The 13,147-nt window shown below is 50.9% G+C and overlaps 1 protein-coding gene across 1 annotated transcript; it reads right to left on the reverse strand.

The window, feature by feature from the left end:
* Positions 1 to 1,708: 1,708 nt before the first annotated feature.
* On the reverse strand, positions 1,709 to 8,774 carry BAG2 (BAG cochaperone 2). The gene is made up of 3 exons (XM_084283277.1): positions 8,426 to 8,774; positions 3,238 to 3,347; positions 1,709 to 2,578 (listed from the first exon to the last, which is right to left on the reverse strand). The coding sequence occupies exons 1-3, from the start codon at positions 8,587 to 8,589 to the stop codon at positions 2,178 to 2,180; spliced, it is 675 nt and encodes a 224-aa protein (XP_084139403.1). The 5' UTR covers positions 8,590 to 8,774; the 3' UTR covers positions 1,709 to 2,177.
* Between the last annotated feature and the right edge of the window lie 4,373 nt (positions 8,775 to 13,147).

A 13,147-nucleotide genomic window follows, 5' to 3' on the forward strand; every position in this document is an offset into this window, starting at 1 on the left:
CAGTCTGCTGATTTCTCTTCTATTTTTCTAATTTTTCTCTAAGGTAAAATAGAACTCACAGCATCTGGGTTTTCCTCTTACCCAGGTGTCTCAGGAATCTGGAAAGTAACGCGCTGCTCCTTCCTCGTCCATGCAGTTTAGCACACAGATGAACACTTTGGTTGCTTAACACCCAAAGAATTAATTAGCGATGTTTTAGGGAAATGAGAATTTGAAATGTGAGCAAACTCACATTTTTATGGTCAGAACATTTAGGTCAGGTAAGTGGTTACCTACAGCTCAGTGCCTTGTCCCAGCTGCCTTATGCCTGCTAAACCTCATCTGCTGTGTTCAGATTTATTTATTTATTTATTTTACAACAGACAGCGCTTGGAAGTCTTTCACTTTTTTTTATAATCTGCTCTTGATTTGATAATCTGTGGGATGCTAAACTATGGTTAGCCATTTTATTTTAACAATGGGGTTTTTAAAGAGCCAGTATGAAACTGCAGCAAAACGCTCAGTAGTCTTGTAGTCTTTTTACTAGAGTGTTGTGACCTAGGGGATCCCTAAGGGATGCAGCATCTTCTTACCCAGCACTGAAGATGGTAACAACGGATGCACTGCAGCCCTCCTGTGGGTCAGATGATGCAGGATTTAGAAAAGTGGCAAACAAATGATTTAAAAACTTAAACATTAACAGGACAAAATGAGCCTACACTAATACCTCATCCGTTGATCTGCAGATGGTGATGGCTTACTTCACTCTGTCCTTGAGACCATAAAAAAATTGTCCTAGTGAGTGCTATAAAAATACTTCCAGCTCTTGATATGGTGAAGAGAAACAGAAACAGGTAAAACAGAAAAAAAAAATCCCTCCTGGCCTAACCTTGTAATGGACTCTAAAAAAAAAAAATAATTGAAGAACTATTTTAAGCGTTGAAACTCTACTTCCAACTTAACTATTCCAGTGTGATTGCTGAGAGCCTTTCACGTGTATTATTATTAAGGGCTTTAATGCTGTTATAAGACAACAGCTTTACTTCTCTCGGTAAAGTCAGCAAGCATCGAAAACAAAAGTAATTTCTGAAATACGATTATAAAACTAATTAGTCTCAGAAACTAGCGCGGTTGTTTTGGAAGCACCCACCTGGAAGAGTGCCAGTGCTGCGGATGAGCTGCAGAAACACCGCCCGTGCAGCAGCAGAAGCTCCACGCGCCGAGGGAGCTGCACTCGTGGGCACAGCTCTGCCCCTCAGCATCCTCCCGGAGGCCAGGTCTCCGAGCAGCAGCCCAGGAGCCCTGGGTCACGGGCAAGCAGCAGAGTCCCCGCATCCCCCAAGGGAACAGTGCCCCTTGGTGAAATAGTGGGAGAGCGGGAGGCTAAAACAAACATACAAACCCCACTTCCTCAAGGAGTAGGCTATGTCAAGCGTTACAGCTTCCTGCACTTAACAAGTAACATCTGGCAGCTGAGAAATGAAAGGCTGGGCTCTTGATCCACAGACGATGATGAGCAGCAGCTGATAAAATACAGGTCCCCTTTCTGTAAGCTTTAAAACAAAAGCACGAACTGCCACACACGGTGGGAGGCAGCATGGTTCGCTAGGCAGGCACCGAGTGGCACAGAGACAGAGCTGGAGCCTTGTCCTAGTCCTGCCTGCAACCTCCAGATAGGTTTGTTGCTCTCAACTTCCTCAGAGTAAGGAGCAGGACATTGCACTGTCTATGCAAATACAATATACAGTTTATTCATTTTTTTTTGGTTTATTGCCCATAATTCGTCTTTTTTCCCCCAAAGTCCATTTCACGCGCCATGTATACAGCAGAGAAAAGTTGAAATCTCAGCATATGACAAAACAAATTTAGTTTTTTTTTTTTAAAAAAAAAGAGGAGAATGAAGGAAAGGCGAGACTTCGATGGTTTCTGACAGTTCAGCAGAAGCACGTTACAGCTTGCAACAGAGCAACGGCAACTCTACAGAGGAAACCCTGACCGCGTTCTTTATTGCCGAACTAAAAATGCCAATGCTACCAAAACCCCCTAAATGCCTGCACCTCACAACCAAGGATACGTCGGTGCGCGTGGCGGCGTGTGGCTGCGCGTGTACTCGTCCCACGGGTCGGTCTCAGCTGCCGTGGGCTCTTCGCGGGGCCTCCACCACGCTGCGGTCTGCCAGAAGCGGCCCCGAGGGCAGCTCAATCCTGCTTGTTGTTGCACGACTGCCGCACGGAGGACTTCTGGTGCTCTAACAACGTGATGGACTTCTCCGAATTCTCCAGGTTCCGGAGCAGAGTCTCTAGCCTTCGCTTGATCTTCTTCTGGTCCTCGATGGCGCACCCGATCACGACGGACTGAAATTTCTGGTCGATGGGTCCCGCCGGCACGTCGGACGTGCACGCGCCGTAAAGCGACATGAGGCGGATTTTGGCGTCTTCCAAGTCGTCCAGAAGTTTATTGACAATTTCGTCGATCATCTTGGTGGCGTGCAGCAGGGATTCCTGCTGCTGGGCGTTGCGGATGGTTTCCACGGACACCTCCACCGTCAGGGTGCGGCCCATCAGGCGATTGGCGGTCAAGTTCAGCTCTTCTCTCTCACCTAACATGAAAAAAAGAAAGCCGTCTGCATTACAGGCTGGTGCTTACCAGGGCAAATTACACCGAGACAATAAAACCACTACAATTTTGCAACAAAAAAGTGTGTGTTTTTAATAACAAGTGACAACATGTGAGATGACCAGGAGCCAGAGGTTAAATTCTGTGAAGTAAACAGGATTTAGGCCAATAAACTAAAAAAAAAACCAACAAAACAACACAATGTCTTATGATTTGGGGTGAGGCAGAACGCTTCACTACAAATATAAGCAATCCTCTTGCACTGCTGCTAGAACGCCTGCCCTGTCCCACTGAGGCAAGCCCGCGATATCATCAGGAAACTTTATCCAGTAACAAACCCGGCAAATTAAGGACCTAAGCCACGAGAGATTTACACGGCACCCTGAAAGGCCACAAAGAGGAAACTGGTTCCTGACTACCAGGTGCAATTAGGGGTTAGTGAAAAATGCATTTCTATTTTGTGATTCCTAAAATACAAATTACAACAACAGATTTTACATGTAAGCCCTTGCAGAACCAACAAATTTACAGCTTAAGGCACCTAAGATAAGAGATAAAGATTTAGGGGCTACGTCTAAAGCCGCCTATCACACCCCCGTGACAAATACCTCATGGCAAAAGAATGGCAAAGCAGCTGCTCACCTTCGCTGATGTGCCTCATGTCCTGGCTGTTCTGTATGTTGTGGATCATTTCCAGCAGGGTTTCCTTCTCTTGTTCCATAGCAGACGCCGCGTCGCGGAAAGCCTCTACCCTGAATGTGGTTAAAGCAAACAAAATCTTAGGTGAGCATCTGTTTTATTATTCAAAGTCCTTTTTAAAAATCAAATAGAAAAAAAATAAACACACAAAATAAACCCCAAACCAAGTTCAAGAAGTACAGTCTGACTTCATTACCTTCTCCCATATCTTTGGTTTTCAAGACACGATATAATTAAAAAAAAAATGAAGCAAGCAAAAAATAAAACTAAAAAAGCAGCACACTAATTTGCTCTGACTTAAATCTTTTTATTTTCACGGGGTGCCTGGACAGGCAGAGCCTCGGGGATGGCTGCCACCCGCCTGCGAAGCACGGAGAGCCGCGGGACTTGTGACCCTGCACCTCCTTTGTATGGCGAGGGGCACGGGAGAGGCCCAGTGGCTGCCACCCCCGGTTAACTTTATAAGGCTCTCCCTGCTCAGCAGCTCGCCTTTTTTGTTAGGGAGCACGCGGGACCGCCTGCCCGCGCGGGGTTTTCTTTCCATGAAGTGATGCGGCGAGCTGGCAGGAGGCGGCGCGGTGATTCAGACGGGACGAAGCTCTCGGTGATCAGCTCCTATTTCTGGGCGGGCAGGGCCGTGGGTGTCCCTCGGGACATCGGGCTCCTTCCTCGGCCCCCAGCGCTGTGCTGGAAGCCACGTGCGCGACCCCACGGCTCGCAGCCCCAGGTGCTGTAACCAGCTGGGGAACCTGCCAGTCCCCAAACCTTTGTGAAGCCTGGCCGGGACCCCAAACATCACAAATCCTCTTCGGTTCCTCCGTCCCGCGTGCTTTCACCGAGCCACGGCACCGACCAAAGCTCCTCGTTCATCCTGGCGCTTGGGAACACGACGACCGAGCACCGGCACGCGGCGCCTTGCTCCTTCCAGCCCCACATTTCCCAGGCACTGCGGGATGGAGACGGCCCCTCTACGGCCACCAGCAGATCCATTAGGATCAGGATGGGGCCAGCGTGACCTCCTCAAAGCAGGGCTCACGGTGGGGAGCACCAGCAGCCAGAAGAGAGGGCGGAGGCAGGCAGAACTGACAGCACGGACACACGGAGTCGCGCCTCACGGGCACCGCGTTCGGGGCTCTGTTTTACCACCCACGCAGTGAAAGCGCACGCTCGGCGCCTCTCCTTTCATGTTAACTCCACGGAGCAGTGGGAAAAGTTAATGCCGAGCGAGTCCTTGCCAAGAAGAAACACTGGTAATTATTATTTTGGATGGCTAAGTATGAGGAATAAGGCAGGAGGAGTCACCCCGTGCCTCAGACGTCTGCGCTTTATAATTTAAGAAGCCTGGTGATATTTTCATTAAGGCCTTGCCGTGCCCTTAAAAAAAAGCACAGTGTTTTCACAACTTGGAAATCCACTTTGGCCTCCAGAAAGCTCAAAATCTGAAAGGGCAGAATTTCAGTTTTAACAGGGCTTTTACATCAGCTCAGGTGTGTCACTGCCCTGACTGAAAACTAGAGGTCTGCCTGCGGGGAACGGCTTGAGCCCTGATTTCCACGGGCTGTAATGGGCCCTGTGAAGAAGGTGAGAAGCTGCACAGTCAAACACACTATGGGAAAAAAAAAAATAAATAAAAAGCAGTTTGGGCTTTGATTGACATTACTTTACAAAACTCACCCAAGCAAATCCTGAGAACTGCTTTATTTGCAGCAATTACTTCTTGGGAATTATTTTAACCACTTTAACTGCAGTACAGGATGCCCCTGGGATTTATTTTATTATTTTTTTTTTTTCTGGTGCATTTGCTTCCATAAACAGCGGCCAAAATGAGTGCTTACCCTGGCAAGGGATGCAGCAGCTCCTGCCAGAGGAAACGGACAGGAGAGCAGCTCCTCACGGTTCCCCCAGTCCCACATATTCCCTTCCAAACATGTCCAGTTTGGCCAGTTGGTAGCAGCATGCCAGGCTATAAAAAAAACTTAAAAAATAAACTCAGCTTTGGCAGGCCTCTGGAGGGCAAGACGGAGGCACCGTGTGGCAGCACAGCACACCCAGGCTCGTGGGTTTTTGGGGTCAGAGGAGGATTTGGGTTCCCACAGCAGCTCTCAGGGGGCTCACCCTCAAGGCCCTGTGCGACTCCGTTGGGTTTCCAGCACTATTTCTGATGGATTTACCAGCCAGTAGGGGCGTCAAAACCTGTGAAAATTCATTCAGAAACAGGGAGGGATGACTCCTTGAGCGTGGCAGCGTCCCAGTGCTGCGCTCTGACAGAAAATGATGGGAAATGGGCTGAGAAAGGCAAGAGCAGAGGAGCTGAGCTGCTGTAGTTGCTGGGGACCTTGGTCTGGGGCAGGGCAGGACGGTTGCAGAAACCTGTGCTCTAGGACAAACGAGGAAACCAAAGCCTAGGCAGTGCCACACGCAGAGATGATGCTGGGCAGGCTTGAAACAAGGTGAGATTTTGAATTCCTGCTGCTAGTCGTCTCGGTTTCTTTTAAAAAAAAAAAGGAAGAAGCCACCACACGTCCATATAACCCAAGCTGGCAATGCGTAACCTTTAGCCATGCCGAGTGGAGACCAGCAAAGGTCACGGGAAGGTATCAGGTTGAGGGATCGCGGCTCGCTCCGGCTCCCGCGCCACATCCGAGGAAGACCCCGGCGCAGCAGCCTTCCTCCCCTCACACACCGCACGGCCATCAGGCCCACGCCGTCTTTTTCCTACCAGAGGGAAACACCCGGTGGCATTTTCACTCAGAGCGCTTTTCTCGCTCTGAACATCAACTCAGTATGCCATCGATCGCCCGGGACTAAAAAAAACAACCCCACTCTGTACTGATTTGCCTCGGCCTGCGAGCAATTAGACGAGCAGGGCCTTTTCTCCCCACATACCATTTGGATGAGGAGAGCATTCCCCTGAGGAACAGGTGGACCAGCCTGTGCTTTTGTTTCCAGGCGAGAAATCCGATACCCGCTTTCTTGAGACAGCTGCAACAACGCGGGCTGGTAAGCCACGGGCCCACTTAAATGGCTTATTAAGGCTGCTGTGCTGGAGGTGAAGGTAAATTTCCAAAGGAAATGAGAAACGCCTTAAGACGGTGCAGCTTTTTTCCCCCCAAAACAGAGCTAAGCACATCGTGCTAAGACACAGCAGGGTTTTTCACCCTGGCATCCTCTGCTGCTTGAGCTGAGCTGTCCCATAAACACAGGAACAAACACCGGGGTTGTCCCGATGGGGAACAGAAGGGGAAAAATAAAATTAAGAAGGGGATAAAAGGAAAAGAAGAGCAGGAGCCTGCGTTTCTACCTTATGTGTCATTATACCTAGAACTCCATGTTCACAACACGGCCACCAGGGCACAGTGACTCATGAACAGAAACTCTGGTCCTGCTTCCAACTGCTGCTGAGGTTTCTCGGCCATGCAGGGCAAATACGGGCAGTGGGGACAGCAGAAAGGTCCCAGCCCTCACAAACAACAGACCGGCCCTGCTGCTGGGCTCCTGCTGCCTGACGGTGCCAGGGCTTCACCCAGCAGCACCTCTCCTGCTCCTGCTCCTGCTCCCACCGCTGGCAGCCCGTCCCTGTGGTGGAGAAACCTGCCTGGGGATTAAGAAGAAAACGGTGAAACTGCACTTCTGTCCCAGAGCAAACGAAGCAAGTGCTGATCTATGGAGAAGGGGTGTTCGAGGGGCTGCAGTCCCTCTCCAGCCGTGGTTTCTGGCTCTCGTGGTGGGAGGGAGGGGAGGAAAGGGAAGGCTGCTCAAAGCAGGGCGCTTCCCGAAGGGGTGAGGGCTGCCAAGGGGTTCAGCCGACCTCAAGCAACTCGATGGCTGGGTCTTTTGAATTAAACCCCTCAATGATACACTACAAAAAAAAAATCACTTATTATACTTATAAGTCACATCTCAAGGGATTATAGCCAAACTAAACCAGCTGGAGAAGGAAGAAGCGTGGAAGCTTCCTCCTAGCATTCAAATTAGCTTTCAGATTAGGCATCTTGATCAGACACACACGGAAAGAAATAAAACCTGAGTGACTTTAATCAAAGCGGCTCGACTCTTTTTTTTTGCCATCGTTCCGCGTTTAGAAATACGCCTGTTTGGAAGACCCGCAGCAAACTGGAGAGTTTAATTTCGGGCTTCGTTTCTGGTTAACCCATCTGCCTGCTTTGTTTCGGGGCCGCTCGGCAAATTTAAACCAGGTTTTTGCATAGCCTCCTGCTTATTTGGCTCGGCGTTTTGCAATCACACGATCACGCAGCAGGTCTGGATGCGAGGCTTGTTTGCAGACAGCCGCTTTGCTTAGGCAAATTCGGAGAAGTCTGTGAAGGACTTCAAGGAGATTTAATGAAGCTAAGTGAAAGGGGAACGTCCTGCTGCACGGAGTCCGCTCCTGAATAATGCAAAGCGATGCCGGTGGAAAGGGGAAAACACGGCTCCTAGATCTCCCAGAGCTCCTTTAATTACAGGAAAGGCCTAGAAATGTCCTGGGTGGCTGTGTGCAAGCCGCTGATCAATATGCAGCTGTAATGAAGACAGGGTGTGTTGAAACAGCAACGCCACGAGGTGAATCAGGGGTGCACCCACATTACCGAGGCAGCAATCCACCTCAAAAGGGACACGGTGTAATTAGGGAGAGCTGGGAGGACGAGGAGGATGATTAAAGGCCCGGAGTCATCCCTCATGCGGCCAAACTTGAGGGGGGGGGAAGAAAAATAAACTGAAATGGGTCGCTTGGGGAATGTCCTGTGAGAAGAGACGAGGCACGGCGCGCTGCGGCGATGAAATGCGGCCCCTGTTTGGCCGCATAGGGGAAACCAGAACTAAAAACCATAGGAAAAACCATAACTGAGCCGCAGAGGGCAGCGCTGTCAGCATCGCAGCCCACAGATTGTTTGATTTCTGAGGTGGGAGCCCTCACGGCGCCCCTCACACCTGCGCCCACAGGAGTAGGGGCAGGTTTGGGAGGCTGGTCCCCTCACCCCCCGCACCCAGCGCCACCCCAAAGCGCCTGGGCACCCTCAGGTCCCCCTCCTGACCCTTCCCGCCTGGAAAACCCCATCCAGGCGGCGGCCCTTTCCCCGCAAACAGCCCGTTTTCAGGCTGCCCAGCCTCCCCTCAGCCCCCCGCCGCGCACCTCAGCTCCAGCTGGTCCAGGTTCTCCAGCAGGCGGCTGGAGCGGTCGGCCATGGAGGTGGAGCGGTAGAAGCGGCCCCGGAGCTGCCCTGCCGACTGCTGCTGCTGCTGCTGCTGCTGCTGCTGCCCCTCGCTCGCCTTGGCGCTGATCTTGGCCTGGGCCATGGCAGTCGCCGGCGGCGGGCGGGCGGCGGCTCCCTCCCCGCGTCCCGCAGGCGGCGGCGGCACCCGACTGCCGGCGCCCCGCTCATGGCCAAAGATGGAGCCCGCCCGCCGCCTGCCCCCAAGGCCACTCCGCCTCCTCCGTGCCCCGCCTCACGGAGCGGGGCCGCCGGGGGGGGTCGGGGCGCTGGGCTCGGAGCCACGCCGGGCAGGGCTCGACCCCGACCGGGAGCCCGAAGGGTGGTCCCGGGGCGCCCCGCAGCCCCCCGCCGCCGCCGCCATGGCGGTGCCTCAGGGACAGCCCCTCAGGGGCAGCCCCTGCTGGGGGCTGGGTCCAAGCTGATAGGCCCCAAAGTTTTATTTAATGGAGAGGAAATCGTTCGATCACAGAACCATACGATACCCGCAGCTGGAATCCCACAAGGATCATCAAGTCCAGCTCCTGGCTCCTCACAAGACCACCCAAGAAATCAGACCCTGTGTCTGAGAGCATTGTCCAAACACTTCTTCAACAGGCTCAGTGCCATGCCCACTGCCCTGGGGAGCCTGTCCCAGTGCCCAACCACCCTCTGGGTGCAGAACCTTTCCCTAACCCCCAGCCTGACCCTCCCCTGTCCCAGCTCCATGCCGTCCCCTCGGGTCCTGTCGCTGTCCCCAGAGAGCAGAGCTCAGCGCCTGCCCCTCCGCTCCCCTCGTGAGGAAAGGACGCTAACTCCTTGTACTGCTGAGTGCACAAAGGGTTGGTCAAGCAATTTGCTAAAACCAATGGCTCTTGGTGGCATCTCTGACTGCCTAATGCCATCCATCAATTACACGATAGACGGAGTGGAGATGATCTCCGAAGATGAAAGCTTTTTGCGCTTCTGCCACACCTATGGTACCAAAAGCAGATGTTAAGCCAGGGGAACACCCTAGCAGGCCAGCCCGTGCTAGTTAAAATGCCTCAAGGGCAAGAAGCCAGGGGAACCACGGCTGGCAGCGCTGTGTTCAGAGCTTTCCTGCCCGGGCCAGTGGTGCCCATCCCGTGGGAGCCCATCGGGCCGAGGCAGCGGCTCCTGCAGAAACCTGCGTGGCTTCCAGCGACTCGAGTCGTACTTTGGCTTTACTTGCCATTTCTGTGACTGTTTGAAAAGGAATTTGCTTATCCCTAATTCCAGGTTTGGGCAAATACTGCGTGGCTCCAGCAGACCGATTTCTGGCACCCAGTTGAGAGGGATTTTGTTGCATGGGATACTGTTTTGTACGCTTCCCCGGCCATGGTTCAAAATAGCTGTTTTTCTCAGGCTTGTCCATTCGGAATGATATCATGTCCCAAGCCCTCTCGTTAAATTAATTGCCTGAGTTTCCTTTGTTTTACGTAGATGGGTAAGTAAGGCTCATTGCCTGTGAGCTCATGGAAATAACTTCATTTGAACAACTGTTCCATCCATCTCGCTACAGCCTTTGTAGGTGATTAAATACCGCTTCCCACCCCAAACATATACAAACAGAAAGCCTTTGTAGCCATGGCACACTCTGTAACCATTTTTTCCTAGGATCCTGCCATTGTTTCCATGCCAATTCATTACATATCAGTCAGGTTGTGTTTAAAAAGCAGAAATCAAATAGGCAGTGGCTGAATTATAATGGACTTTTTTTTTTTTTTTTTTTTTCCTTGCACAGGGGTTTAAGGCTATGCAGGTACGGAACAGCTGTTAGTCGTGTACAAATGTAACCCATATGACCTTATCCTCTGATGGCAAAATGTTCTGCCCTAGAAGTGAGAGTGACACAAACAGTGGAACCAAAATGCATGTTAAAAGCAAAAATGGTCTTCCAGACAGACTGCATCATTACCATCTGGGCAGCCTAGAGTGTTTTCCCATTTAGAAACCTGGGAGGACCATGGAAATTGCTCCTCCTGCTCTCTAGAGGGGTAGATGGCCCCTTTTCACCTCAGGTGCTCTATTTCTTGGTGAGATTAGCACAGAAGGCCAACAGCATCCTGGGCTGCATCAAATGAAGCGTGACCAGCAGGTTGAAGGAGGTGATTGTCCCCCTTCGCTCTGCCCTTCTGAGGCCCCACCTGGAGTGCTGCATCCAGGTCTGGGGCCCCAGCACAAGAAGGATTTGGGGCTGTCAGAACAGGTCCAGAGGAGGGCCACAAAGAGGATCAGAAGGCTGGAGCACTTCTCCTGTGAAGAAAAGCTGAGAGAGCTGGGGCTGTTCAGCCTGGAGAAGGCTCCAGGGAGACCTCATTGCAACTTTTCAGGGGACCTAAAAAAAGATGGAGAGCAACTTTTTACTCAGGCAGATAGTGATAAGGGAGAATGGCTTTAAACTAAAAGAGGGGAGATTTAGACTAGATGTCAGGAGGAAATTCTTCACTCAGAGAGTGGTGAGGAACTGGCACAGGTTGCCCAGAGAAGCTGTGGAAGGTTCTGTGGAAGCTTGTGAGAAGCTGCCCCATCCCTGGAAGTGTTCAGGACCAGGTTGGATGGGGCCCTAGGGAACCTGGTCTAGTGGAAGGTGTCCCTGCCATGGCTGGGGGTTGGAACTGGGTGATGTTTAAGGTCCCTTCCTACCCAAGCTGTTCTACACTTCTATGAAATATATAAAGGGAATGTTGTCGCTACTTTTCCAAAATAATAGGTGGGCTGAAGAAGTAGGAGCATCTCTGGAGGAAGGGAAGTGGCTCATGGCTGAACTGGGACAAGAAGTCAGGGCACAAGGAAGGAAGGAAGCAATTAGGTCCCTCAGGGCCACAGACAATGGCTGAGGAAGGTTCCTCATGTCTGAAACAAAGCACAAATTTCACACTCCTTATGGCCTGTGGTGAAGAAAGGTGATGGCCGGGTCAGGACTGCTGCCATGCCACTGTCTCTCTCTCCTCATCTCATCCACAGCTGTGTTTGTGTGACCGGACCACACGGCTCTGTACATGCTGCAGTCACCGGGGAGAAGCCTGTGAGCAGGTGAGTATCTGAATGTGAAACAGCCAGCCGTCGTTTGTGTAAACTGCAGCACCATAAAAAATGCATGCCACTTGCAAACAGAGCAGCGTGCAGAGGATTCTCATTCACACGCACAGGATCTGTTCAGGCAGCAGAAAGCAGCTTTCCCAGGACTCAGACACCTGATGTATCTGTAGAAGTCCAGAGCCAGGGAGACGATCCACCCCAAAAGCAGCACAAAGTGTCCCATTCCAACGTTGCCTTATTCCAAACCCTGATATATACCTTGTCACATACCCTAACGTTTACCTATGAGCTGTCATGGAAGAGGATCAAAGAAAAAGTCCACACCCATGGAAATGCCAGATTCTTTTCCTCCCTTCTCCTACAGGCCCTTCATCTGAAGAAGCTTCTTTATCCACAGGTGTGATGGAAACTCACTGCTTCCCATGTGGGTGCAACCACGGCTTTGGCAGCGTTGAGCACAGTAACAGCAGCAGTAAAAATGGGCCAACTTTTATTTTTTTTTAGGGTATGTTTTCAGCCAAAATGCATGCTGGCTATTACAGGAGGCTGGCCCCTCACTTAGCACTGGCTGAACCTGTGCTACCGTGTCTACTGCTATTGCTGCCGATGCTAATTAAAGCTAGCCCCATGTTTGCCTACACACGTCGCAGTCATTTCACGGTGTAGGCAAGCCCTGAGGTCCCCAGGCTGTCAGCAGTCTGATCGAGGCCCTCTATCTGGGAATCGATCTCCGAGCTGGTATGACCATTTCAGGGCATGCAGCGCTTCGTTCTCATGGAGAGGAGCAATACTTAGCAAAATGCTTAGCCAATGAGCCAGCAAATTCTGCACAGCCACAGATACCAAGAAAGTTTTCAATGGAGCCCTGAGCACAAAGCAAACCGACGGACTCCCAGAAAACAGGATACTGCAGTCAGCGAAAATAAACCTCTGCAGATTTACACAGGGAATTTAACATTGACATTTCCATGCGTGCCATCTGAGTGCACACTTGGTGCATACTCACTGCTTAGCATAAGTTTCCTGGCTTGTTTACACCCACTTTTGTCACAACTTGGACCACATCATTTGACCCAGAACATTGCAACTGAACTCTAACCTGTTGAATTGAAATTTCTAGAGGAAATCTGAAGAAGTTTAGAAGTGACAAAGAAACACGCATCTGCAGCCTTTATTAAGGCTACTTAGCTGGAAAGAATTGTCAGAATGTATCTTGCTGTTAACGTCAACCATTTCTTCTAAATTAATTTTGAAGCAGTTCATCATCCGTCCTCTTCACCTCCTCCCAATTTCCAGCACTCGCTGTAAACACGGCTTGGACAGCACACGCGGGCAGAGCACTTTCCTTTTAAGAAAGAGGACGGCGTAACTTCATACCTCTGCAAACTTCACCTTATTTGGTCAGGATTCTGTAAAGGTTTGCAATCCACGGCTGCTACAGGAACAGCAGTGGTCATGCCTGTACATCTCCAAGAGCTAAGAAAATCAAGCCATCACCCCAATCCATGCCCCTGCTATCTATACAAAGCAAGACGTTTATAGTAAGCTAATCTCATTCCTTCTTATTCTTGTTTTTGTTGTTAAACTCTACAGAAGCAACC

This window comes from Netta rufina (assembly GCF_964035555.1).
Source record: "Netta rufina genome assembly, chromosome: 3".
Lineage (NCBI taxonomy): Eukaryota > Metazoa > Chordata > Aves > Anseriformes > Anatidae > Netta > Netta rufina.